This window comes from Pagrus major, chromosome 16 (genome assembly GCF_040436345.1).
Source record: "Pagrus major chromosome 16, Pma_NU_1.0".
In the NCBI taxonomy this organism is placed as follows: domain Eukaryota; kingdom Metazoa; phylum Chordata; class Actinopteri; order Spariformes; family Sparidae; genus Pagrus; species Pagrus major.
Window position 1 is genome coordinate 27719778 of NC_133230.1, and position 25813 is coordinate 27745590.

The following is a 25813-nucleotide window of genomic DNA, read 5'->3' on the forward strand; positions in this document are numbered from 1 at the left end:
GACAAAACAAGGACTATTTTCGTAAGTACTCAGAAACATATCCCGTGAGTCTTAGACACTAGCATGCTGTCCAGGCCTCATGGGAGCACATTTACAGAATTGTCACACTCATTTAAATGTGTTTGCTGTCAGGGAGAAGTGGGAGGTTTGGAAATTAGATTCTCTTCTCTAAATTAGCATCCAGACAGTGTGTGTAGGTCTGTTTTTTTTGTTTTTTTCAGCTGAACATTGATGTATCAAATCCTAAAAAGATGAATGAAGATGTGAGACATCAACTGTTTTAATTAAAACTACTACACTGTCCTGATTTACAGTGGGAAATTATGTTTTCCAAACAAAATGATGCAATTACTGTATGGAACGATCAATTGATGCCATGAACAGTGATACCAGATGAGAAGTGATTGTGACCTCCCATAAATATTGTCTTTCCTGGTAGAAAGCAGCAATCACAGTGGGAAAATGGATGATGGAGTCATTACTGCTGCAGCTCCGAAAGCTAATTAAGTGAGAACCTCATCTTCACTGCATATGCAAAGATCAGAACATTCCTCTGAAGTATATTTTCAGCATATACACATACATAAAAACACACTTTTCCATTTCCAGTTTTCATTTTATCCCTTTTTTATTTTACACAACATAACAACACAGTACATGTTGTCTTTTTCTGTACAGAAGCTTTCCGGGAGCTTGTGACCAACACAGGCTGCAGTATACCAATGTCAGTGAAAAGCTCACAGGGTTTTTATGCTCTTTTTTTTTTTTTTCAATTCTTCCCTTTAAAAAATATCAATTTCATAAGAGGTACGTTGAAGTCTTCGTCTGTTGCTTTTCGTCTCAGTTTGTGTCTGTCTACATGTCGAGAAACAGCTGTACTCCTCAGTAGGTAAGAAAGGCTATGTGTGAAATCTCTCTCTTCCTGTGTTTGTCCTCATCCCTCTTTTCGCTGAGCGTAGTGGAGTCCTGGATCCGGGTTGTGTCACCTGTCAGAGGGTCTGTTAGTGCAAAAGAAGGCACCGACTGCTATTCTCTTGCCACGGTATGGACACACACTTCTTGTGGGCATGTGAGCGTAAGAATGGTGTGCTTTTCAGTTCTTGGATTGTTTTTTTTTTTTTGTTCTACTTTTTTCCTGTAATAATTCCCTTTTGGTGTTTTTTTCAGATAAGGTGAGTGTGAATCGGGGAATAACGTGGCGAGCCCATTGTCTTGTTTTCTTTTTGTGCTATAAAGTGGAACCAACGAGACAACTGGAGGACGCTACGAGACAAGGCGAGATAACCGCTTGCTGAATGAGCAACTTGCAAAACAGATAGGAAAACTGTCAATGTGAAAAAACTGTAAACGGAATACAAAGAATTGTGAAGACAAATTATAAAAAAAACAACAGGCCGAGAAAAAAAAGAACGCTCAACACTTTCACCCAGAAACACACAATCATCAACTCACACGTCTAGAAACAAAGGTTCAAACATGAACACACACATACACACCAAAAACACACAACACACACGCACCCCATTGTTTGTTAGCCTTCACTCACACACCTCTAAACAAATTTAAACTAACACACACACACACACACACACACACACACACGTAACCGCAGGCACACACTCATACAAAAGATGAACAATAATGAATAAACCAAAGTTTGTTTGATGCTTTCTGTCTCGCTCGAGCTCAAACCGTGCTTTCTAAGATCCAGTCCGATTCACACCGCCCTTTGTCCGAGTCTCCATCCCCGTCTTTCGGGAGAAGCATCCCGCTCATTGATTGGCTCCTTTTGTTCCGCATTATGCGCCCTATTTTTGGCGCTCCTCCTCCTCCTCCCTGATGGGACGAGTAAGTCTTTGAGCTGCCTCCTTCACTGAGCGAGTACCTCCTCCTCGCCCTGCTCCTCCCTCCCTCCTCCACGGGGAGAGTCTGGTACTTGGCGGAGGTGGAGGCGGAGGAGGAGGCGCGAGGAGCCCTGCGCAGGATGGGCGTCTCTCTGAACCGGATGGAGGGGACGGGACTTGGCGTGGTGAGAGGGCTGGAGAAAGAGGAAGGGGCGAAGGGAGGCGGGGTTTGGTTGAGAGAGGCGTAATTGTTGTTGCGGTTGGTGTTGAGGTTGAGGTTCTCCAGAGGGGTGGAGGGGAGGAGAGCGGAGGAGGCGGCGGAGGAGGAGGAGGAGGGAGGGCGAGGGGAGGAGGTGGGGAGGTTGTCAGGAGTAGCCGATGGGTTCGAGCAAGCCGAGCCTGGCTTACTGGGAGCGGGCTTCCGCTTTGGCTTGGAGAGTGAACCGGTGGCGGCGGTGGGCGACGAGACGCCTGCTCTCTCTTCACCCGCTTTTTCCTCGGCTCCAGCTGTCGGGCTTCTGGCTGCCCAAGGCTGGCTGAGAACTGACGTAGCTGTGGAGCAGTCAGGCAGGGAAGAGTCGGACGACTGTGTCATTGTATCCTTCCCTCCTCCTCCTCCTCCTCCTGCTCCGCTCCTTTTCTTTGAGCCTCCGGAGAGGTCTTCTAATCCGATTGAACCATGTTTCGAGACGCTGGGAGTCACAGTGCATCCCTGTGACTGCTGCCCGTTGGTCTGTGAGTGAACGTTGGTCATCGACATTGAAACGCCTTTACCGCCCTCACCAGGGTTACACACCTGTGGAAAAACAGATGGAAGCAGTGAGCTGTGGGCTGTTTTTTTCATACTGAAATAGGGCAGAACAAAATGGCAACAAATATGACCACATTCACCTCATTTTTCATAACGTGACATAAATCAAGTCACCATTTCACATAATTTAAAATGACCAGGAATTATGTAAGCTGCAAACGGATAATTAATAATTAATATATTGTGCAAAAAATGAACACAAACATCAGCCTCGTCAGTCCAGATCCTGCAGTGTGAAATGTTTGCGGCCTTGGGTCACTGTCATGGCTGGTCACATTTAGATTTGTTTATTTATGTATGAATGAAGGATTTATGTTTAAAAGATTAGAAAAACTAACAAAAAAAACAGAATGTGAAAAAGATAGAGGCTGCTGAGCCCACTTCGGTGGCCAGTGGAGTGCCCATTGCTCCGAGCTACCGGTCTGTGGAGATTCAGGTAAGCGTAGGGCAACTAGCTGCATGGCTAACTGAGCTAACTAGCTAACGGCAGCTCATAGCTACAGCCATAGATATAGCTTCAGAAAACAGTAATTATTATATCATTTTAGTTCAGCAAAAGTAATGGAAGCTCAGTCCCAAGATGAAACTAGACTCAAAGTTATGAGTTAGGGTTAAGCCAAACAAGCGACTTTCATTTTTGTTGATTCTGGATGCCAAAGTAGACTTAGTGCCGTATGCCAGCAGACCACAGAGCAGCTTCTTTCTTCAGGCTGTGAGACACCTCATTTCATCCTCAGCACTCTACCATAAAAATATCTTTTTATTTTATGTCTTATCCAACCTGGATAAGTGACTAAAATGACTATATGGAAATGCCCACTCTTCATGTTGATGGTCTTGTTTGCTTTTAGGTGATATAGGGGCAGCAGTATTTAACTGAATACCCCTTCATAACCCTTTTAAAGTTCCTTTTGGTACGTTTGAGTCAAAATGATGTCCATGAAGTCAAGTAGGAAGTCCAAATTGTGACCTATTAACTAATAATGATAATGCAACTAGTGGATTATAGAGCACCAGCAGCCTCGTAGATAAGGACTATATTATAAAACATTAACATCCCCACTTCGACTCCAGTGTGGCACCTGTACACAGGCAGCCTTGCTCTATTACTGTGCGCTTAAGATGCATGGAACAAACAATGACAAAACACATATCGTCTATTTTTGACCTATTTTTATTTTTTATTTTTAAAATATTCAAAACTTTTTATGATTCATTTTTTTCTTTTCTTGTCTGTAATGAGCTTCCATAGAAGTCAGTAAGACATGATAATTCTGTAGAGATGTATGGAAAGTGGGATTTGATTGGAGGCTATATGTGGTTGTTGTGGCAGTTGTCTGAATCTGTATGTGAATAACGCCAATCTTCCCACATAATGAAACGCTCTCTCCTCTTATTCCTCGTCCTTTCTGACCAGAGTGGATTAAGCAAGACAGGCAGGGACCCACCTTGTACCGTATCATCAGGATGATGATGAAAACGAGCACAGAGGCCACTATTATCCCTCCGATGATGATGATCATAGTCCCGCCGAGGAACTGCGACTGCATGAAATGACACCTCATGTACTCTGACTCGGTGGTGAATTGCACACAGCCGACCACACGTGTTGCTGTCAGAGAGGTGATGACATCATCGTAGATGGCCAGTACGCAGAGGTCGTACGCGGTCCCTGCTGCCAGGTTGTTTACCAAGAAGTTCTTGCTTGATGGGGGGATCATTCTGTGGTGGAAGAGAGGAGGGAGAGACAGGAAGCACAACCGATTAGTCTTTCAGAGCAGCAACAGGGGAGGCGCAAGAATAAAGTAAAATGCACAATAAGTAGGAGTGCACTGCTAAGCTTCTGGATCCTAAAATAGACCAATGTACGGACAACATGTACACTCACATATCGTGTATATATAATAGCATTTCTGGATTTCCTCCAAACACTTTAATTTACACGACTTTGCACTTGTTTTTTGGACACATTTTCATGGCTTGACTTAGGTCCAAAGAAAGTTCAATCCCTAGAAAATCCACCATGGCGTTACTCAACAGTAATAGAATGAGAAAACTTTGACACCCGACCTCCCCATTCACTGTCATTTGCACTCTTCAAGTATTGAACCTGCAATAACTCATTTTCTTGGCCACTTGGAGGCAGAAAAGAAAAAAAACTGACACTGCGTGACCTTTTCAGTTTCTATGGTGAACATGTTCGCCATTTGTTGGCTATTTACACACCCACCTATGAAACATAGCAACATTAGCATTCATTTAGAGACATAGTTGTGTCCTTGTGATGAATGCGAGACAAGTAATAACCATCCTTTAACCAACTCCTGAGCTAATTATCTGACCTATTAGCTGCTTAATGTGCCTCTATGTTCAACGGATACATGAAGCCTACATATGAATTTGTTGTCATGCGACAAATCAAGCTTTAGCCAAATTAAAAGTACAACCTACATAATAATTGTACTGTGCTTTGTTTCTAAAGACAAAAAGAAGAGTGAAATAAGAGTAGAGAGCAGTAAAAACCCAACTCAACAGGGAGGGAGGAATGGAAATGATTAAGAAGCAGTGCCCTCGGCTCCTGTGTATAGATGGGTGCTGAATCCTCAAAAACAAAAAGCCAAAAGTCATCCCCAGAACATGAGACCAATTAAATGATTTATTATTATGCGGGGGTTTTGGGCAGTTGCCCTTCCTCAGGGTGCAAACTGACAACAAAGTTCCATACAGGCACTTTAACAAAATCTTTAGCATTCAGGTTTAAAACATACATGAGGAACAGTGAATCAATCTGGATATTCTTTTAGACAAATCCAAAGGTACTTTGCCACTTTGAGTTGAAGTTGGTTGTTCTTCATTGGATATTTGTCACATTGACGAGAGGATTTGCACATTTGTCCTTCAGTTTCCCTTAAAGGGCTTGTCAGCTTTCCTGGATTTGCTCATTAAAATGCTAATGAAATTCCTCATTAAAACCAAAGAAGGCGTCCAGCTCACAGCTTGCGGCCTCGTGTGCACTGAGAGCAGCACAGGGCCACTTTGGCCAGGTTAAGCATCTGGTTTAGAGTTCGAGTTAAGTGAAGGTTAGGAGACATGTTAAGGTTTAATGGCTAGTATTAAGAGCTGAGGAATGAATGTAGCGATAGGTTATTAGGGCGCCCTCAGGGGGATAACTGCACAAGGCTATAGGATGCTGTAAGTGTGTGTGTGTGTGTGTGTGTGTGTGTGTGTGTGTGAGCATCTATATGACCCCATGAATACTAATGTGACTGTTTGAACGTTGGCTGACCATGAGTGTTCTCCCCTTTGCTTCTCTTGATGTTTTCATCACTATAGTTGTGAACCTTGATCCTATACTAACACACACACACACACACACACACACACACACACACACACCAAGTGACATTGAAGTGAGCAGGTCCTCTGGTCACGACAAGCTCATATACAAGCAGCTACATTTGTATACACACAGACGGAGATTAATTCCCCTGTTGCTGCTGTAGCCGGGGGTTTCATTTGTGTGTGTATGAATGCGTGAGTTGTTGTGTGTCGCGTTAAACAACAAAGCATTAATATCTTTGTGTAAAATAATGTGTTTGTTTTAAAACGCTGCATGGACTGCACAATCTTTTTCTTGCAGGCTTAAACACTGCTACGCTCTCAGGGACACTGTTTACCAGCTCATTAATACTGTATGTTTCTCAGATGTGCATTTCTGTGTGTGTAGAGAGAGAGAGAGAGAGAGAGAGAGAGAGAGAGAGAGAGAGAGAGTAAACAGCTGATAGATATCCAGCAGATTTCTGGAACATTTTGTGACTGTGAGTTGCTGCACCTTCTGATTCTTCAATGATTTGGACCTTAGCCGCTAAACACGCACATAGGCAGATGGTACACGCACGCAAACACCATTGTCATACTTAAATGTGACACACACACAACTTAACCTCCTGATGCATGCATAATGTATCTCGGACGTGAATGCCTGTAGTCTGACTAGATAAACATATTTTAATTCCACGACTCACAGACCGGACACAGCTGCAGTATTGCTAGGCCTCATATATTTATTTTAATAACAATGACAACGAGAATGGCAGTAGAGTGCATACCTCCGCCAAGGCCCAACAGTACTCGTTTGTACTCAGTTATAGATACCAGCCACAAATGAAGGACCCCATTCAATTTTGGTAAGGATCTGATTTTTGTTAATTTCTCAGCTCATTCTGGCTGAGAACCATCCTCCATTCAAGTTCAAGGAACTGACTGCTCTTTTTCTAAAATCTATAGACATAGTAAATGTATTTATATTCATATATTTACAGTATATATAATTTATTGCTCAAGACAATAATATAATTATATATATATATATATATATATATATATATATATATATATATATAAATATATATATATATATATATATATATATATATATATATATATATATATATATATATATATATGTGTGTGTGTGTGTGTGTGTGTGTTCTGCTGTGTGTTCAAAAAGAGAACAACCCATTGATTACTATGAATTGAAATGTGCTCTCCTTTGACATAAAACAGATACATTTTAAAGGGACACAGTAAATTCCAGGTGGTTTAAAGAAATCTTTGAATTATGAGTTGTTCTCATGTAAAACTACATGGAATTGTTGTTACAACATACACATGGGTGACAAACATATTTAAAAACTGATACAAAGAGGCCCCTGATTTAACGGCAGAAGACTGGTGATAATGTTTGATAATGTCACCACGCCGTGTGTTCCAAGACTTGTGTAGGTGATCCTGATCTGGCTGTGCTACGGCTGTAACACCTTTGACAAACGTCTGACGGACACATCTCTCCGTATTGTCTGCCTTTGTGGTTGCTCAGACTGACCTCCCAATAATATTGTACTGATATGATATAATACAAAAATCATAAACTCACAGCAGAATCTATTGTCCACTGCTACTGAAAACACAGAGGTGTCATTCAGTCCCTGTCCTGTGAGGACCATGGGTCCAAAAGCATAATGAAAAAAAGCTTAATATTATGATATTTTTCAACTATATGAATGTTAACATCACGAAAAACATCAAGTAAGTTAGGCTCACTATGATGTCTTTAGCCCATCAGACGTGCTCCTTTGTAAATCACAAGAGGAATATCACACTGTAGGAAATGTTTCAGTACTTCTTACAGTTTTATGTCATGTTTTGAAAATACGGTTGATATTGGAAAAAAAAAATGTATATAAATGTATTTCATGTTTGATGATGGAAGGTGCTGTCCAGTTCTAGCTTGCATGACGCCCTGGGCGAACCTCACCTTCAGCCCCTTTAGCCTGCTAATTGCTTTAGTTGTGCACTATTAGATGAATCCCCTGCTTCACTGCTCCCCTGCACCAGTAGGTGAACCTATCCTACGCAAGACAAGTGAAAAACAAAAATGTTGCAACTGTTCTTAATTCCAAAAGCCTTGCATGTGTTTTTCGGTTTAAAATCTACGAATGTGCAGTAATTATGCACCTTGCTTGAGGGTTTGTTTTCAGCTTAGCCATGTACCCACATGAATAAACAAAACTTCTTTCATCCACCTCAGAAACTTCTGCTTCCAAGAAACCGTTCGCTGCAGGTCTCCTGGACGCAGCTCACATTCCAGTGTTTCTAAACAAAACCCATCCGACCAGACGCTCCGACCAATCAAACTCACGTTGCACAGCTAGTTTTCATTGTCGACGTGTAAGCCAAGCTGTCATCATCTATAATTCATACATACAAGGAACAATCAAGATATTGATCATATGTTTGTGTTTGGACCTGGTTCTGCTGCATGCTGAGTTCACAAAATACATTTTCATGCAAATGAGCGGATCTTCTTTTTTTGTCTCGCATGCGATTATTTTTTGACTCTGTGAGCCGTTAGCATTGTGAACTCATCCAAACTGACTCATTCATTGTGGCTAATTTCTTTGTGTCTGAGCTGGATCTTGCTGCCAGCGTTTGAAGCCCTACAGTGGGCAGATGATTGCCTTGGCCGAGACTATTACACTAATCTATCTACGCTGCTCTGCCAAACCCTCAGCCCAGGGCGCCTGACCGTGTGTGTGTGTGTGTGTGTGTGTGTGTGTGTGCGTGTGTGTGTGTGTGTGTGTTTCTGAGTTTCATTACACAGGAGAAAGTGTCTGTGTGCATGCTCCTCTATGAGTATGCATTCGTGTACCTATGTCTGTATGTGTCTGCAGTATATGTGTGTTTACAGTAGATGCATGTGTGGGAGTTCCATTACAGTAATCTACTCCTCCCATAACAGCCTCCTCTTCCCAGTGGCTGTCACTGTCTCTGGCTTCCTGCCAACATTCATCACTGATGCAGCACTACATACTGCTAAACCCTTACTGTGTGTGCATGTGCACGGATGTGAGTTCATGTGTTTGTGTGCGTGTTAATCAACTCTAAGTTTCCTCACCCAGGCCGGGACAGAGCCAGGAGGACAATGCCATCTCCATTAGTTGCTCTCATCTTTTTGACTCGAGACAAATGATTGCCTCCATGCACAGAACAGGGAACTATGATACCAGATTATTCTATTTCAGGCCATTTCACTTGATTAAATATTGGACAAAGCCTACAGGCCACAAACATGCATTATTCCAGGAGGGGAAAAAAGGCATTCATGGCAATGATTCAAAACCAGGGCTTCTGGGTCGAGCTGGAGTCGAGCGATAAGAGGCTGGGGCTTCTAATAACTCAGCTGTGGTTCCCCCCAGCAGCAGAGCCCAGTCAGACCATGTGTGACCACAACTTCCAATGTTTTTTAAATGATATTCACTGCTCCGGGCTAGCTCATTAGTAGTTTCATGTTGCTGCAGGGGAATATGGTTTTTGAATTTCATATGTAGAGTGGAAGTTGTCCAGTTTTGAAAAACAGGATTTGGGGCATTATGAATTTAATTTTCATGTATTGTGTGAAAGTTCTCTGAGAGGCTCACACCAGGCAACTGTGCAACAAGTATTACACTTGGTGTCTCCTGTGAACTTCTAAACATCATATGACATCATGTCATATCCAAGATATATGAAGTGTATGATGTATGAAGTATATGAAGTCTTTTAGTCTTGCATAGAATGAAATGAGCAGATTCATGCCTATCATGTTTGAACAGTAAATTTGAAGCTACCACCATTAGGCAGCTGGCTTAGCTTAGCATAATGACTCGAAACAGTGGGAAACAGCGAGCCTGGCTCCATTGGAAGGTAGCAAATTCCACCAAGTCCCTCTAAAGCTCAATGAATAATGTGTCCCTGGCTATTTCTTGTGCAGTGACTTCCTGGAGTGTTAAGGTTAAGCTCAACTAACCAGCTTGTGCAACATTGCGATTGGGTCTGTACAATGACATCACACAACAAAATCCTGCTAATGAAGCTGTTTCAGCTGTTAAATCTTCTTGGTAAAAGCAAAACTGTACACATATCAATGGGTTCCTGTAGTATTCTACCACTACCCACTCACATTAGAAGTGTTTGAACAGAAAAACACAATTAAATTTCACTGCAATGTTGCCCAAAAAGGGGTAAGTCTAAAATGTGGGTCACAGATTTCTAAAAGTAGGTTGTCCAATTATTTTTGAGAAAATGGTATTCAGTGCTTCTGGCTAAAGCCTCCCATGCTACCAGATTGCAAGCTAGTCTAAATTAAATAGCCTGAAACATGAAAAACGTTGTCAGATAAGCCAACAAAACAGCATGCAAAAGCAGCTGTGGGTTTTAAAAAACTTTCCTTTACACTGCACTTCTTAAACATGTGTTCTCTTCATATTCTCACGTGCTTCTTTTTGCTGTTATATAATGCAAACACTTAGTGGCAACACGATTCATTTCTTTCATATTCCATTTCTTTTTAAGGTTGGTTTTCTCTACAATTAAGCTGACAGTATCACATGACAGCACACCACACTTTACGGCACACAAGTACAATCAAACCAGTTCAGAATAACTGGTTTCTGGGCACAAAGAGAAAAGGATTAATGGTAGTTCAACTTCTGCCCCATTACTATTGACCTCAAAGCTAATGTGGCTTACACAGCAGATGGCACAATGCCATGCTAATAGGTCTGAGTCTCTCAGGCAGACAGAGAGCATTGCAGAAGCTAGCTTCTTATCTCTGTTTTACCATGCATAATGCCCCTGATGCCAAAGCTAATGGTTAACAAGCACCCACACAGCTTGTAGTCAGAGGTGGAACAGGGATTTTGAGCCCAGGCCAGGTGGGCTTTGCTAACACCTCCCCATCCATTTTTATTCATTAGAGCCAAATTCAGTTTCAGGGAGAACAGAAGCAGTAAACATTAGCCACCTAGCTGGTCTAACAATGATTTCACAGTTTTATTATTGATGTGGAACACTTCACAGTGGTGGTAACCAAGTCATAAAATTAGGAAAATATTTTGCCCACCACTGAACACACTGAAGAAATTACAATTGTTATTATAGTCATAACATTACAGTTACCAATTAAACACGATGCCACCTCATTTAGATGCCAGATTGTTCAAGCATTATCTAAAAACTATAATTATCCCTACCCTTTGATTTGCTTTCCCCAGAATCCCCAGCACATACCAAAACAACTGAGAAGAAAAACAACTTGAAAGTTTAGCTTCTTTATGTGGAACCATTGCCTGCAAGAAATCCTCTCTAATCAGTGAAAAAAGACGGCGAGAACATCAAACATGAGTTCTATTTGTTTTCTCTTATCAGTCGATATTAGAATCTTCCAAGGTGAGGCAGGGTACAGGTTCCCACAGCCATTTTGGAGGGTTTTGAGATATTATGGTATAATGAAGCGTAAAAGTATGAATAAAAGATCTAATGAAACAAATTATAATTTTGAAATGAGTTTAATGAATATCAAATTCCTCTGAGGGGTCACACACCCAGCATTGCAGATAAAAATCAGCTTTAGCAACTGAAATCTGCAGTAAAAGACATTTAGTTACACAGAAAAGTCAAGCGTTTAAAGCTTGAGGGCGAGTTGTGTATTGGGATGAAGCCTAAAGAGATCTTGATATTACTTTGATATGATATTGATATTACTTTTTGGGCCAGATCGGCCATGCCAACTTTAATGACCAGGTAAAGCAGTGGTAAACCATACGTGCAGTTAATGTGTGAAATCAGTCATGACAAGTCAGTAAACAGTCTGTCATCTCTTGAATAGTTTTCACATTTTAGGTTCCTCATCCCAGAACAAAAGGAGGATGAGCCACACTTAGCAACATCTCATGACTGCTGAGCTCAGTGCAAACAAGCATAGCAGAGTAGATGTCAAAGTGCCATGCAACTAAAGCTGTCCCAGATGTGGGGAAGATGTTTCAGCACTATCTGTAGCTGGGTGTAGTCCTCCATCTGCCCAGCTCAGCTCCATTCCCCCACTTTAGCTGAGTCATCTACATTTCTCTTTAATGCTGTGGTTGGCTCCTTCCTTCCTTCCTCCCTCCACACTATCCTTTCCTCCTGTATCCATTCTTACTTTCTCTCCTTTTCTCACGGAAGTACTTTTTTTTCTTCTTTTCTATTTCTTCCTTCCTCTTAGTCATTTCTATTCGCTCTCTTTTCCTGCTGTTGGGCCATTCTCCTTTTCTCCTGTCATTTCCTCCTTAAGCCATTCCTAACTTAATACTTACCACCTTATGATCCTTCCTTACTTGCTCCTTTCCTTCTTCCTTCAGATCTCGTTTTACTTCATTTTTCCATCCATCTCTTCTTCTTTGGTCCTTTTCACCATACTTCCTGCCACTGTCCTTCCTGTCTTCCTCTCTTGCAGTCTGTTTCTGGTATACATTCTTCTCTCCTTGTATTTTTCTTATACCTTTTTTTTTATACCTTCCTTGTTTTCTTTGCCTTTCACCACCCCTCCTTCCCTTCAGAATCATCCTTGCTGCTGTGGCACTTCCCTCTTTACTACATGTCTGCGTTTAAAACCCCATAGACTACTTACGACAATAACACTGTTACGTTGGGCTCACGATATGTTTATGGTGCAATAAAATCAGAATTGGAACATTACAGCGGGATAAAGGCGGGTGTTTTTTCACGCCTTAAGCACAGCTGAGCAAGGTGCTATACCTGAGCCGCAGGGACCATTGGCGAGGATAAACTCCCTCCTGCTGGTGAGAGACAGAGCGGCAGAGAGAGAGAGTATGCCTTTTAAAAAGCCCGGACTCATCCCCCCCCCCTCCCACCCCGCCCCCTGTTGTGTAGCCTCATAAAAAAAAGCTTGCCACACAATTTGCTTGATGTGTAGTTTTTCTGGCAAATGGCAACCAGCCCCTGTAGCTCGATGGATCTGCTGGAGTGGAAAACAACGGCTGAAAGAACATAGAGGGAGGAAAAAACAAAACAACAGGCAGAGCAGAGGAGGATAGAGAGAGAATGGGTTTTGTGTGTTTGTTCTTTGGTAACTTTGTGAATGTCAAAGTAGAGTTATGTGTCCTATAAAAGCGAAACAACTTCAGATTTGGCAGATATTCTGGAGCCTTTATATCTGCAGGCTTTTAGCAGATGAGCTATATTCCATCCAAGCCTTAAATGAACCAGTTCTCCTGGGCTTGTGCTTATTGATACAAGTATGGCAAACAGAATCTCAGTTGTTTATGGATTCACTTTCAAAGTTCAGTTTGGTTTAGCTCCGAGGTTTACTGCTATTCTAATTCCTTATGGAGCAGCTGATCCTCTTCTCTGCAGTTTTGGTTCATCAGAGGTATAAGATGAACTCATGAACATGATTTTCATGTCATCACGGTCCTCAGAAAAGGGACAATATACAGTATCTTAGACAGAGCCATAGCTATCATTGAGGACGTGTTCATTGTTCTGTTTTTTTATCAATTTTTTTTTTGTCTTTAAAAGTCATTTTCGATTTTTCTTATTTTATTCTGTTGTTATTGTTATTATTGAACACTAAGTGCATGCTTTACTTCATTTCACTGCACATACTGAATAAGCCATCCTCCATAATACTTTACCACTATAGGCCACATCTTTTTATGAACATGTGTGTTTTACCTTGGTAGAGTTGACACCTTTTAATTACATTTTAATTTACACATGTTGGGAATTCCATAAGCTGCTCCCATGATTTTGGTGGCAATATATTTAAATGTATCTACTTAAAGCCCATTGAAAATAAGTACTCCAGGATTTGAATCCTGACAGTGTGGCTAGGACTTGGAAATACCCTGAGAGACCAGAGATTCCCAACCCGGGGGTCTGACACTCACAATAATGAATCTAAGGTGTTGAAAGAGTAGGAGGAAATAACTAAGTCCTGCCAAACGAATTCCTTTCTCTGTTCAAGGCACACATATCTTCATCAGCCTTTTAACCATCATCATTATTTAATCTATTCATCGACTAAACAATACACCTATAAAGCCTGTAATTTGTGCCGTCATTCTTTCTATAATCCAACAATGGCCTGCATCCATCCAAACCTTAATTAAAGGCGATGATTGTCTCTACATCTGAAAAAGAGCACATTCTACTTCGTGGCCGCTTTATGGTCCCTGTCGTCAGCGCTGTCAGTGAGTTTTACTATCATCATCGACACGGCTGTGAATTGTTCAATAAAACCAGCGAGGTGTAAAGGCCAAACACTGCATCCGACTCCTCATCCGTGATGGGTCATGTGTAAAAGGTAAGCACATTATTTCATCGACATCAGCCTTCCCTTGACCGGACCCTGATATGAGGGGTTAACAGCTGAGGCTGAGATAAGGGCTGTGTGGATGACTCAATTTAGTTCCTAACAGATTGCATTGAAGAAGGGAGAGAAAGGGAAAAATAGGGATTCCATTCTACAAATACTCAGCAGTGTTAGCGAAAGAAGACAAAACATGTTCCTTTTTGCAGTCTTATAATACATCTTCATATTTACAGCTTTTGCCAAAGACGACAGTCCCTACCACAAGGTACAATGAATTGCAAAATTGTAGTGCTCTGGTTTAATAATAAAAAACCCTGCAATTTATTTTTTTCTTTGCTACAGTGAATGGGTGAGCAGTGAATTTTGTGCAGAAAAATGACCTGAGAGGAAACCAATTTCCAATGTTCTTTGAGAAGATTTTACCACAATGATGTCAAAAAACTAAATCTTTAAAAAGTCGGAGGCAGTGTTTTCTCCCCTGCCCGGCACGTTTTAGATGTTCCCCTGCTCCAACACACCTGAACGGCTCATTATCCTACTGCAACAGAGCTTGATGACGAGCTGATCCTTTGAATCGGGTGTGTTGGTGCAGGGAGACATCTACAGTTGTGGTTAGCCGATGTGTGCTAGCGAGTCACAGTGACATGAACCAGTGTCAGCAGTAGCAATGTAGTGTTCGTTAGCTGGCAGGGTGATGGAGTGTGGCATGCAGTCATCCCCTCCAAGCTTAATGTTAGCTGTTCTCCCCTTATAGTGTGTTTCACAGATAACAGCTCCGTAGTTAGTTAAGATATGACAAACTCCTAGTCAAGAAATGATTTGAATGAAACAGCCCTTGCGTTTCTTTTTCTCAAATAATACAGAGAATCATTTGTTTTTCTCCAAAACGCCGTGCAGACACTGGCACACAGGGAGCATGTTAACCAGACAACAGCCAGGGTTTCATATTATTGCACACAATCAATATTAAATTAAACCTTTGCTTGCTGCAGCTTGTTAAGACACTGTACATTTGTGCCTGCAAATCAACAATTGTCGCTGTTGCGATCAGAAAATTGCCCTTCTTCAAATTGCTATTATTATTTATACAATGATTTATTTACAGCTATTCTTCACTCTCCTTACTCACAGTCAAAATGAGAACACTTGGATAAAAAAATCAATACTTTAAGCTAATTTGCTGTTGTGATGGGCTTTACTACTGTGACCGACTAGGCAGTAGGCCCGCCTCTGGAATAGAGATACAGTACTTAAGCAGGAGGACTTGGTGTTAAAACACCAGTACTGTATCAGTAAACATCTGCCTGTCTCGAGTGTCCTTGAGCAAGAAACCGAATCCCTGTCAGCTCTGGGAGAGCTGTTCTGCAGCTGACCCTGACCTCCCTGTGGAGGGGCTGCAGGGTGGGGTTTCCCTGCAGAGATCAATACAGAATCCTGTATGACAACTATAACATTTCAGATGTGCAGCATATTGCATGTCCAGGAGGTTAACATAACTGAGAGGAAATGCCTGTAAAAGCTTTAAACTATTAGTCACTTGTTTATGCAGTGAATTCACAGTGTGGAGGAAGCATGAACCCAAAAGCTTTATGGGGAGCAGGTGGGGAGCGAGGCGGAGAAATGTCAATGTGCTGCAAATCAATAAGCTCTTATTGACCCTGAAAAGTAAGTGCCCTGTCCGTGACAATAAGACCAGTCTTCCCTTGTCCGTCATTCTCTCTCCCTCCGACTCATCGTTCCCCCTATGCTCTCCACTCATCTTTTCCCTTTCTCCCTCTTTTGTATTCTCTCTCCCCCTCCTTCCCTCTTCTGTGTTTGGATAATGAAAAAAAAAGAATCAATGAGTTGCCTCTTTGTGCCAGCAGAGGTGTTGAATGGAAATCAATCTGCTATCTAAAGACAAGAGGGCTGCGAAATAACACGGAGAAACACAAATGACTTCAGCGCTTAATATTGGAAAAAGAAGAGCCAGAGGAAGAAAGGAGGATGAAAAGAGAGGAAGAAGGACTTTGAGTGGTGTGACAGAGCGAGAACGGATCAGGGTGGGTGGTGAGAGGTTGTCCAATCACTCCTCCTCTGTACACTAACAGGAAGTTATTTGTTGCACTCTCAAATTTTTCACTTTCCTCATAAAATCTGGTGCACAGAGTATAGACGAAGCGCTTTGTAGGATGATAGTGCACATGCAACTCCGGCGTGCTTTTGTAAATAAAAGTGAGAGGAAAAGCAGAGAGCGATGACGTTATCTTTGAAAGACAGACAGCTTCGAGTCCTATCGGCGCCGTCTCTCCATGATGCATTGTCTGAATGGGTTTAAGTGCTGATGAATAATGTACAGAGATTAGGAATAATATGCGAGGCAGATAACAGCAGCAGATTCTTCTATGAATGATCGCAGTTTGAAAGATATATATTGGTGTCGTCAAAGAGAGATAAGGACTGTAAAAAGATCAAGCATCCCACATTCACAGCTCATAGTAAAAAACAATCTGAAGAGAAAGATGAATTCAATAACTATTTAGAGCATTGTCGTCATCGTGACCCAGACGGTCAGCCTCAACGCTCCCCCAGCTCTTGATGATAATGCGTACTGATGAAGTATGGATGGGGATTAGTGGTGATATGAAAGACAGATAATACGGGCAGATTTCCCTACGAAAGCTCTGCGTGTTTGTTAATTCCCTCACCCCCATTTTACCGGAGTAAATATTTAGCTCAAATAACAATCACTCCCTGCGAGATCGATCTAATCTGTGTAATCCTGAGCAAATGGCAAAAGTCAAGAAGGACTAGCAGAGCTCTTCTGTCAAGGCCGTGCTGGTGAGTCAGCAGCAGCACGGGGTGAGCAGTGTTGTTAATGCCAGGCTTGACTGAGGATCATGAGCTTTCTCATGTCGCAGTTTTTCTGGCATTTCTGCTGTCCAGCCCTGACTCATCCGTGTTGGTCTTGTTTGCCATTATATGAACTATACGTATGTGCTATAATATAATAAACAGTGACCTGTAGTGTGTACATTTGCTCAAAACAGTACTAACAGTTTTCAACGTGACCTGATTTCTGTTTCTGACAAGGAAACAATAAGGGGCGATGGAAGAAAAATGTTATTATTCTGATTAATTTGATGATACAGTGGCTTTTCATATATTTTTATTTTCCTTTTACTTTTCTGTGATTTACATTTACGCTATACTTTTTTTTTATTTTTGTCATTTACAAGACCAACACATTGTAGCTGTTTCGGGTACCCTTGTACTTGTAGCCCCCATGCCCTCTTAGAGTCCCCGTAGAACCCTTAGAGCACTCTCGTAGCTCTCTTGAAGTGCCCCCTTAGCAGTCTTATAGCGCTCTCATAGTGCCAGCGTCCCAACAGGATCATTAAAATTGCATTTAATCTACTGTAATCTAATCTATACAGCTGGGACTTGGGTAATTCTCCACCTCTACATTAGCCATATCATGCTTCTGTTTCCATTGTGTAAACCGTCTGACTCTACAGTGCTGAGCGTCATGGTGACGCAGTGATTCTGTCAGTCTTACCTGTAAACCAGCGAGTCATCTTGGCTCCCATTGTACTGTATCTGGAACATCCTAATGCCTGGAATATTCCTCTGGAAGTTGAACTTGATCAGCGCTGTTGATGACGTGGCCTCAGCTGTCACCACCCTCTTATCCACACCTCCCTTCACGTCGCCCGTCACGTTGCTCCCGTTGGCCCCGCCTCGGGTAGATGTGGAAATGTCTGACGATCCGGGGTCGGGCTCCTGGATGTTGTTGGTGTTGTTGGAGATGTGGGGGAGTTTTATAATAACCAGGTCCACTGTCTGGTGGGCTTCACCAGCAGGGTTGGAGGAGATGCAGGTGAAGGAGCCGGTGTCTTTCACAGTACTGATGAGGATGTCCAGAGTCCCGTTGTTGTAGACCAACGTTCTGGAGGAGTTAGATACCAGTTTGCCTTCAGGAGAGATCCAGTGGATGGCCGGCTCTGGGTCACCTCTTGCCTTACACCTTTAATGAGAGCAAACCAGTAGAATGGAACACGTTAGAAACAAGACAGTGGAGAGTGAAAGCACAGCATTGCTTGGAGGTGGTTTCTGGATTTTTCCCTCCTAACAAAGATGAGAGGGAAACGGCCTTATCTTGATCTACTTTATCTACTCTGTTCATTTCACATTCATTTCAGATATAATACGCCTTACCAACATATCCTCACTCCCAACTAGTCAAATATGGGAGCTTTGGTCAGTGGCCCTAAGTTTCAAACTGTATCTCTCTTTAGCTTCAGTTGTACATGTGCAGTGCTCCGCGGTCAAGATAGCAATAAGAAATCCAATTAGACTTTCAATAAAAGAAGTCCTAAATGATGTCCATGAATGATGCTCGAGGGGTACCTGCAGCATCATAGTTCATAGTTAATCCAAAAATATTCATTTTACTTTTCATAGAAGGCAAAGAAAACCTCTCAACTAATAGTTACAGCTTTAAATGAGTAGTTTTGTGAGTTGAATAAACTAAATAACTACGTGTGGCCCATTCATAAATGTTAATATTGTACAGTCATGAAGCAGAGAACTTTAGACCTTATGACAACGAGGACGGGGATTGTACAAAAAGGAATGAAGGAAAAATGCCTTCTATTCAAACTTGTGTAATTTTTACAACGACCTTTTGCTCTATGTGCATGAATAAATTGTAATGTGTGGCACTAATAAAGTACAGTTAAGTCACCAAAATTGCAGAGCAATGGGAATTGCAGGGCACAAGTGTCATTGGGGTCATAGTAACACTTCTCATTTTCTGCAATTACAGTGAAGAGCCATAAACATAATTCTAAGGGAAGTGCAGTAATCTTTCAGGGGACTTTGCTGCAGGGTCACACTGCACGTATTCTCCAAACACGGTTGAGAATGCCTATTATGAACAAAAGCGAGCTCCAAATTATATGAGGTTTAATGTGTAAGTGAAAGAGGACAAATGAAAGCAACCCAAAGTCATGCATTCAGAGGTGTTATAAAGTATCAAATAAAGAGTCGGTGAAAATAAAGGCGGGGTAAACCAGAGGATAAATAATGTATTATCAACACCTAACCATCTACCACTGGCTTTTAATGGCTTTTTGCAGTTGAATTCATTAAAATGGATGCTGCACAAGATTGGAAATGTTGGGTGGGTTGACCCTCTGATAATACTTATACCTAGTATATGGAGCTGAAGACAAGACACAATAAAGGAAAGAGAATAATAGCATCTCATTGATTTCCTCTGCCCCCTTTTTCCAAATTTCATCATAATATTTGAAAACATAACATCTATCATGATTGGAAGCGTGTGACCAATATATATGCAAATGAGGTAATCATTGTCTCTCAGACCTGTTGTTGTCTTGATTTAGTTTTGTCCTCCGTAAAAATTTTTGCATGATGTCCCTGTCTTGTGCTTCATTGAACAATAGGGCATTTCTTACCCCTGAGTGGCTTGTAAACATAACGCACGACTACAAGAAATAAAACACAGTTTGTGTATGGCTGTGTTTGTGTGTTAGTCAACGGTGAATAAGATAATGACAAAACTTTGTTTAATGTTACTGATTGCATGTGGTCGTACTATTTTTTATGCATGTCCATACAAAATGGATACCTGAGTGCAACTCTCTGCCCTTCAAGCACCCTCATCTCATGGGAGTATCTGGTGATGAGCGGAGGCTCGCAGAGGAACTCCTCCTCAGGGATAGACCAGAAGTATCGGCCGGACAGGTGCTGAGGTGAAGCGCAAGTCTCCAGGTCGTCCTCTCTGTACAGCCTCCGCAGCCACAGTAACTCACAGTTACAGTGGAGGGGGTTCCCACCAAATGACAGCGCAAAAGACGAGGAGGTCATGATCCCCGACGTGGCCAGGACCTGTTAGTAAGAAACAATCATTCATTATTTTTATTTTTTTAGAAACAGTAGGAGTCAAGCTAAATGTTATTTTCCAATAAATGCCTGCTTTACACTCCCTTCTACATTAAAATTTTAAATTTGCTTCAACAGATATAGTATATAGTGATTTGACTGTCACAAATTTGAAAGATGCCCCACTGACTACAATTAGGTAAGTATCCCAATATTTGCTCTGCAGGGCTAAACCCTGCACTGTTAACTCCATCCCATCAGTAAAGTGAGAATGGAATCATTCACACACACACAACTGCTACTGTGCATTTATAAGTTGGAACTAAAACATTTAGCTTGAATCCCACACACAAGAAATTGTAAGTAAGATAAAATTCTTGATTGTGTAATTTTTCTTAGGGTATTTTTTAAAGGGTAATTTCACCCAAAAATGAAAATTCAGTCTTCAGCTTCTCACCCTCATTCCGATATAAAGTTGGGTTTAGTGTTGAAGTCCACAAAACATTTCTTGAGTTTCACAGCAAAACAGTGTTGCGGCATTCTCCTGACCGACTTAAGAAGATGGGATCCCAAATTGATTTACATGATTATTGACACCCTTTTAAAGTTGAAATTGTCACTGTAGCTTCTAAGCTAAAAGCACGATTGTGCACCCCATCTGTGCTGCATGCATGAGCTCGACTGTACGTCAAGGGTGTAAATAATGTCTTTTCAGATCAATTTGGGATCTCGGGGCATCCAGATACCTGGATTATGCTGGACGAGCTGTAGGGAGCCATCACTATTTACTTCAGTTGTTTAGGAGAATGCCACAATGCTCTTTTGCTGTAGAGCAGAAGTAGATAGAAGTAGAATACCTGTGCCCGCTGAAATAATGGGTCTGGTGGCAGCTTTTGGAGTTTATTGGAGGTGACATCCAGCCTGTTGAGCTTCTGTAGCAGGGAAAATGTCCCCTCTGGAATGAAGTCCAACATGTTGTGGTCTAAACTCAACGTATGGAGGCTGGTCATTCTCTGCAGGGACAGAACAACAGAGAAATGTATTGTCCTTTAGCCTTTCATTCGGTTTTCAGATTTTAGGACATTAAGAGAAGTACATTGAGAAGATTACGAACCTAGGGATGTGGAGATAAACAGATTTAATACTTCTTTGGGCTTCCCAAGATGAATAATCCTGGTTATAGTCCCTGTCCTTTTAATCTCTTACCTCAGTCCTTGATGCACAGTAGTGACGTGAAAGATATTAAAGTTTAATTATAGGATTAATGTGTCTAAAAAGCCAACATGTGGTTAATCATTTGAGACACATTACCTAATAGAGCACCTATTTATCAAACTTGACTCTAAGTACTTGGTCATCTCAGGTTCCAAAGCATTTTAGTGGGCTGATCCACAGAGGCCCTGACATTTGTATAAAAATTGCTTGGCACTGAAAATGCTGAGAAACTAAAAATTCTTCTTCAGTGAAAAGATCAATGACAAATGTTTGAAGGCTAATGAATACTCCACATAATGGCCTCTGTTCAGTCAAAAAGCCCTTAGGATCTCTTTATTTTAATCTCAAATAAATGGCCTAAAAGGTTTTATGGCCTTTTATTGTGCTTGAGATTGCCTTTTTTACTGGCCTCTAGCCAGACAGGATTGGAGGGCTGCTGCAGTTTAAAGAGATCCTGACCTGGATGGCCTCCCAAGGAATAGAGTCCAGGTTGTTGTAGCTGAGGTCCAGCTCTTCTAGTGCCAGCAGGTCGTTGAACGCTCCCTGGTGGATGAGCACCAGCTGGTTGTTGTTCAGAATGAGGTGATGAAGCTTCGACATCCCACTGAACGTATCATTGCCTATCCTCGTCAGTCGGTTACTGAGGATAAGATGGAGAGAGAGATCGACGATACTGAGTACAACAACTCACATTTATCAAGAGGAGCTCACGCAAATACATCACATACATATGAGTATACAGCTGTATGCAAATCCATACCTGTTGAGGTGTAGAGCTCTGAGGTTTTCCAGATCGGCAAAGGCATGAGGTGTGATGAAGGAGATGGTATTTCTGGATAATGTGAGGTCCACCAGCCGTGTCATGTTGGCAAAATCTTTCCTCTTTACACTGTGGACACAGAGGACATTAAACTAGACACAAGACAGACATATGCCATCTATACATCCAGCCAGACAGAACTTTGATTAAGTGAAGCTGTCATGGTCAAAGTACTGATAAAATTGAATTTGTAAATGTTAAATGGAGATGTTGCGTATTTGACAGTCTTTCAGTAGTGTTGAACACTTTCAACATTTTAAAGCAAAAATCAAAGCAAACAGAATTCACACATGGTTTTCCTTTTATCCTGTGCAGCTCATTCAATATTTGTGAGTGTGAAAAACTCTCCACAGGCTACAAACCAGAGAACCAAGGCTATCAGGAGAGAGCCTTGAGCTGCTCCATTGACTATGAACCGACTATGACTTACTCTTGGGCCCCCAAGAATGTGCTTTTCTGAAAACTGAAATGAGTTTTATTTCATTCTAGCGCCAGCGGATAATGTGTTTGGATCACCATTAAAAGCACCCTGGGTGATGCCGCTCTCTCCAAAAACTCTGCGACTTACTCATCTTTGTCGGAAAAACTCCCGGCTTTGGTGTCCAGTGATGTCATAGATCACTGTCTCCGTTTCCAGTTTTGAGGAAAAGTTGTTCATTCTCACACATCAAGACTGATGACTTTCCAAGGAAAAGTATATTTAGTTAACGAGGTATGAATGGAGTGATATAAATTAGTTGTTAAAGACTGTTAAAGAACTTTTCATCGTGCAGTCAAACTATCACACACATATTCATTCCTTTAGATGTTTTTAAGAATTATCCACACAGCTTTCAGAGTTCAGTGAACACATTTGGTGAAGACTCAATCATTAGCACTTTAATGACCACACGGCCCCAGAAAAGTATGACATGGAGGGTCCTAACAAGTCACTATTTCGGACAGTTCAAATAGTAGCAGTTTTAGTGCAAGTATTTACAATATCCTACTGTATGCTACACTTACAGTACTTGTAGATATGGAGGCCCAAGTTGTAGCTGTGACTTTTGCTGCTTTTACAGTTATTATATAGTTAGTAGAAACAAGGACCAGGCCTGTTAGAGTTTTTATTGTTGTAACAGCATAGCAGGGGTGAGACCAAAATAGTGCCACATTTAAAAGTCCTGTTCTTGTTACACAACCATCAGTTTAAAGGCTTGTCTCTGGCAGGGCCATGATAAAACAACATTTAATTGCTACTTTTTGGAGTGACATTAAGACTAAACACTCACTATATTAGAGAGTTTTATCTCTAATATTGAGGTTTTCTTTAATTAATACAGTATAGTATTGGTGAGTTCCTTTAGCCAGAAGTCCAGAGGGAAGCAAAGGAAAGTTGGGATATTGTTGATAGGTTTTTAGTAGCACTGTTGAACCAGCTGGGCAAATTTTGGAGAACATTTTTGAATGTTCTGCAGTTTTATACCCTCACATCAAGGCAACCTGATGAGGCTGTTCAATTTATGACTACCTAAACACTCCAGAACACTCCATATGGGTTAATATGACACAGAACATTGCAACACGTTCTCACTCCCAACTTGTCAAATGCAGCAGCTTGGTCGGCAGCCTTAGGCTCAGACTGTGACGCTTCACCTATGCTTCTGGCATCAGTTTTGCAAGTGCATGGCTACAAGGTTAAGTTATCAATAATACATAACATCCACTTAGACTTCCAAAATAAAGCCCGCTGAGAAACAGTTCACATTTTATGACATATTATGACTTTTGGACTGTTCTTAACATCGTGAAATGGTCAAGATTTGATTAGGTTTAAGGGTTGCGTTTAGGAAGAGATCATACTTTGGGTCAGAATAACTACATTAACCAACCCCTTCTAGCATCAGTTAAGCACATGACGGGCTCTGCAGTCAAATAAGCAATAATACACATGCAACATCTGGTTAGACTTTCAAAATAAAGCTTGCTAATAAACATTTCACATGGCATGACCTTTGGACTGTTATTAATGTTGTGAAATGTTGCAGGCACAAAATTACTTGGTTAGGTTTAGGGAAAGATCATGCTTTGGGTTTAAATAACTAGTCACATCACCTATGTAACTAACCTAATGTGATTTGCATGACTTAACATACTTACTTAACATAACTTAAACATAAATCCATTTTGACACTTGGTCACACATGAGAGCAAACCCTGGTCTCCAGGGAGAAAGTCCCGTGTATGACCCATCCAACCTGCACTGGAGGTGTGCTTCCAGAAATGATGCTACAGTGGTAACTACTGTAAAGCGTCAAACTGTGAGGCATAGGGCCACTGACCAGGCTGCTGTATTTGACGCACTGGGCACGAGAACGGGCTGGAATACTGTCTCTGTCTCTAAGAATGACTTTATTTTTTGTCATAAAGTACAGCAACTGGTAGAAATATTTTTTTTACATTACAAAATGGTCCACCGAGAGAGGATTATCCAATAAGAAAGAATTGGTGGTGCTCCACGTCCCTAGAAGGACACAAGGGATTTATTTTCAGCGGACATTATGACCGGAGGGATTGAAATATTTTGGACTTCAGCAGACTTTCATGGTAAAAGAACAGTAATAACTAGATAGCTGAAACACTGCACCAAGAATGTGCCATGTATTTGATTGGCCATTGCAGTGCAATTTGGCCTGGTTAAACTTTTTCCACCCCCAGATAACCATGAAGCACTTCCACTATATCAAAGTAGTGGTCTCATTTACATGAATGAGGCTATGGTTTCACGACATCCAACTGTTACAAACTTTGTACTGGGACTTATACTGTTAAGGCAGGAACAACAGCAGCAGTGTGAGTATTAGTGGTATAATGTTCTTGTTTCTTGGTGGCAGTAGTATGATTGGTGTGACTGTTACCTTGTGACAAAGTTGTCAGCCAGCCGCAGCTCCACTGTATGCCTATCAATGTTCGGCGGTACAAACAGAAGACCTTTCTTGGCACAGAGGGTCGCCAGGTTGGGTGACAGGATCTGACATACGCAGCGCTTCGGGCATATCTGTGCCCGCACTGCCATGGCAACTGCCAGCATCACACACAGCCACAGTCTCTCCATGGTTACCACCCCACCTGGACACAACACCTGAAAAATGAGACAGAAGACAGAGACAAATGGAGTCGTTAATGACATTGGACTTTTTCAATAGTTACTTTTTCAATACAAAGAGTAGAAGCCATTCTGAAAATGAATAATAGAAAAGACAGACAAAGGCATTTCCTCCCAGTCTGTCTGCAAGGTTATCAGTTTGCAATTCAAGGCAAAACCTGTGTGCTTCACACTGCACACACACTGTGTTCACTCTGTTCACTATCATTTTCTCATGCAACGCTGGACTAATAGACTGCTTATCACCCACCGCACTTCCTTCTACATCTACTAAACTGTAGGCCTCTCTGAATGCAGAGAGCTGTAGGAGAAGTGAAGTGTATAAATTAAAGGGATGATGATAAGTGCAGTATGGAGAAGGATGACTTGCACTGTTCCAGGACTTGTTGTCAAT

At 41.5% G+C, this 25813-nt stretch overlaps 1 protein-coding gene across 1 annotated transcript; it reads right to left on the reverse strand.

The window, feature by feature from the left end:
* Window positions 1–1686: 1686 nt before the first annotated feature.
* lrfn5a (leucine rich repeat and fibronectin type III domain containing 5a) lies at window positions 1687–25371 on the reverse strand. The gene is made up of 8 exons (XM_073483985.1): window positions 25172–25371; window positions 22215–22343; window positions 21914–22094; window positions 21097–21252; window positions 19986–20245; window positions 17889–18356; window positions 4104–4377; window positions 1687–2640 (listed from the first exon to the last, which is right to left on the reverse strand). Exons 1-8 carry the CDS (start codon window positions 25366–25368, stop codon window positions 1687–1689), a joined length of 2619 nt encoding a protein of 872 aa, XP_073340086.1. The 5' UTR covers window positions 25369–25371.
* Between the last annotated feature and the right edge of the window lie 442 nt (window positions 25372–25813).

What these genes read in the sequence shown, in the direction of transcription:
- lrfn5a (XM_073483985.1), bottom strand. Translation starts at nt 25,368, where the DNA reads ATGGAGAGACTGTGGCTGTGTGTGATGCTGGCAGTTGCCATGGCAGTG. An exon ending in GCTGACAACTTTGTCACAAG is followed by an intron (nt 22,344 to 25,171) that starts GTAACAGTCACA and finishes CTGTGTCCACAG; the next exon opens with TGTAAAGAGGAAAGATTTTG. An exon ending in GATGACTCGCTGGTTTACAG is followed by an intron (nt 4,378 to 17,888) that starts GTAAGACTGACA and finishes CTTCCACCACAG; the next exon opens with AATGATCCCCCCATCAAGCA.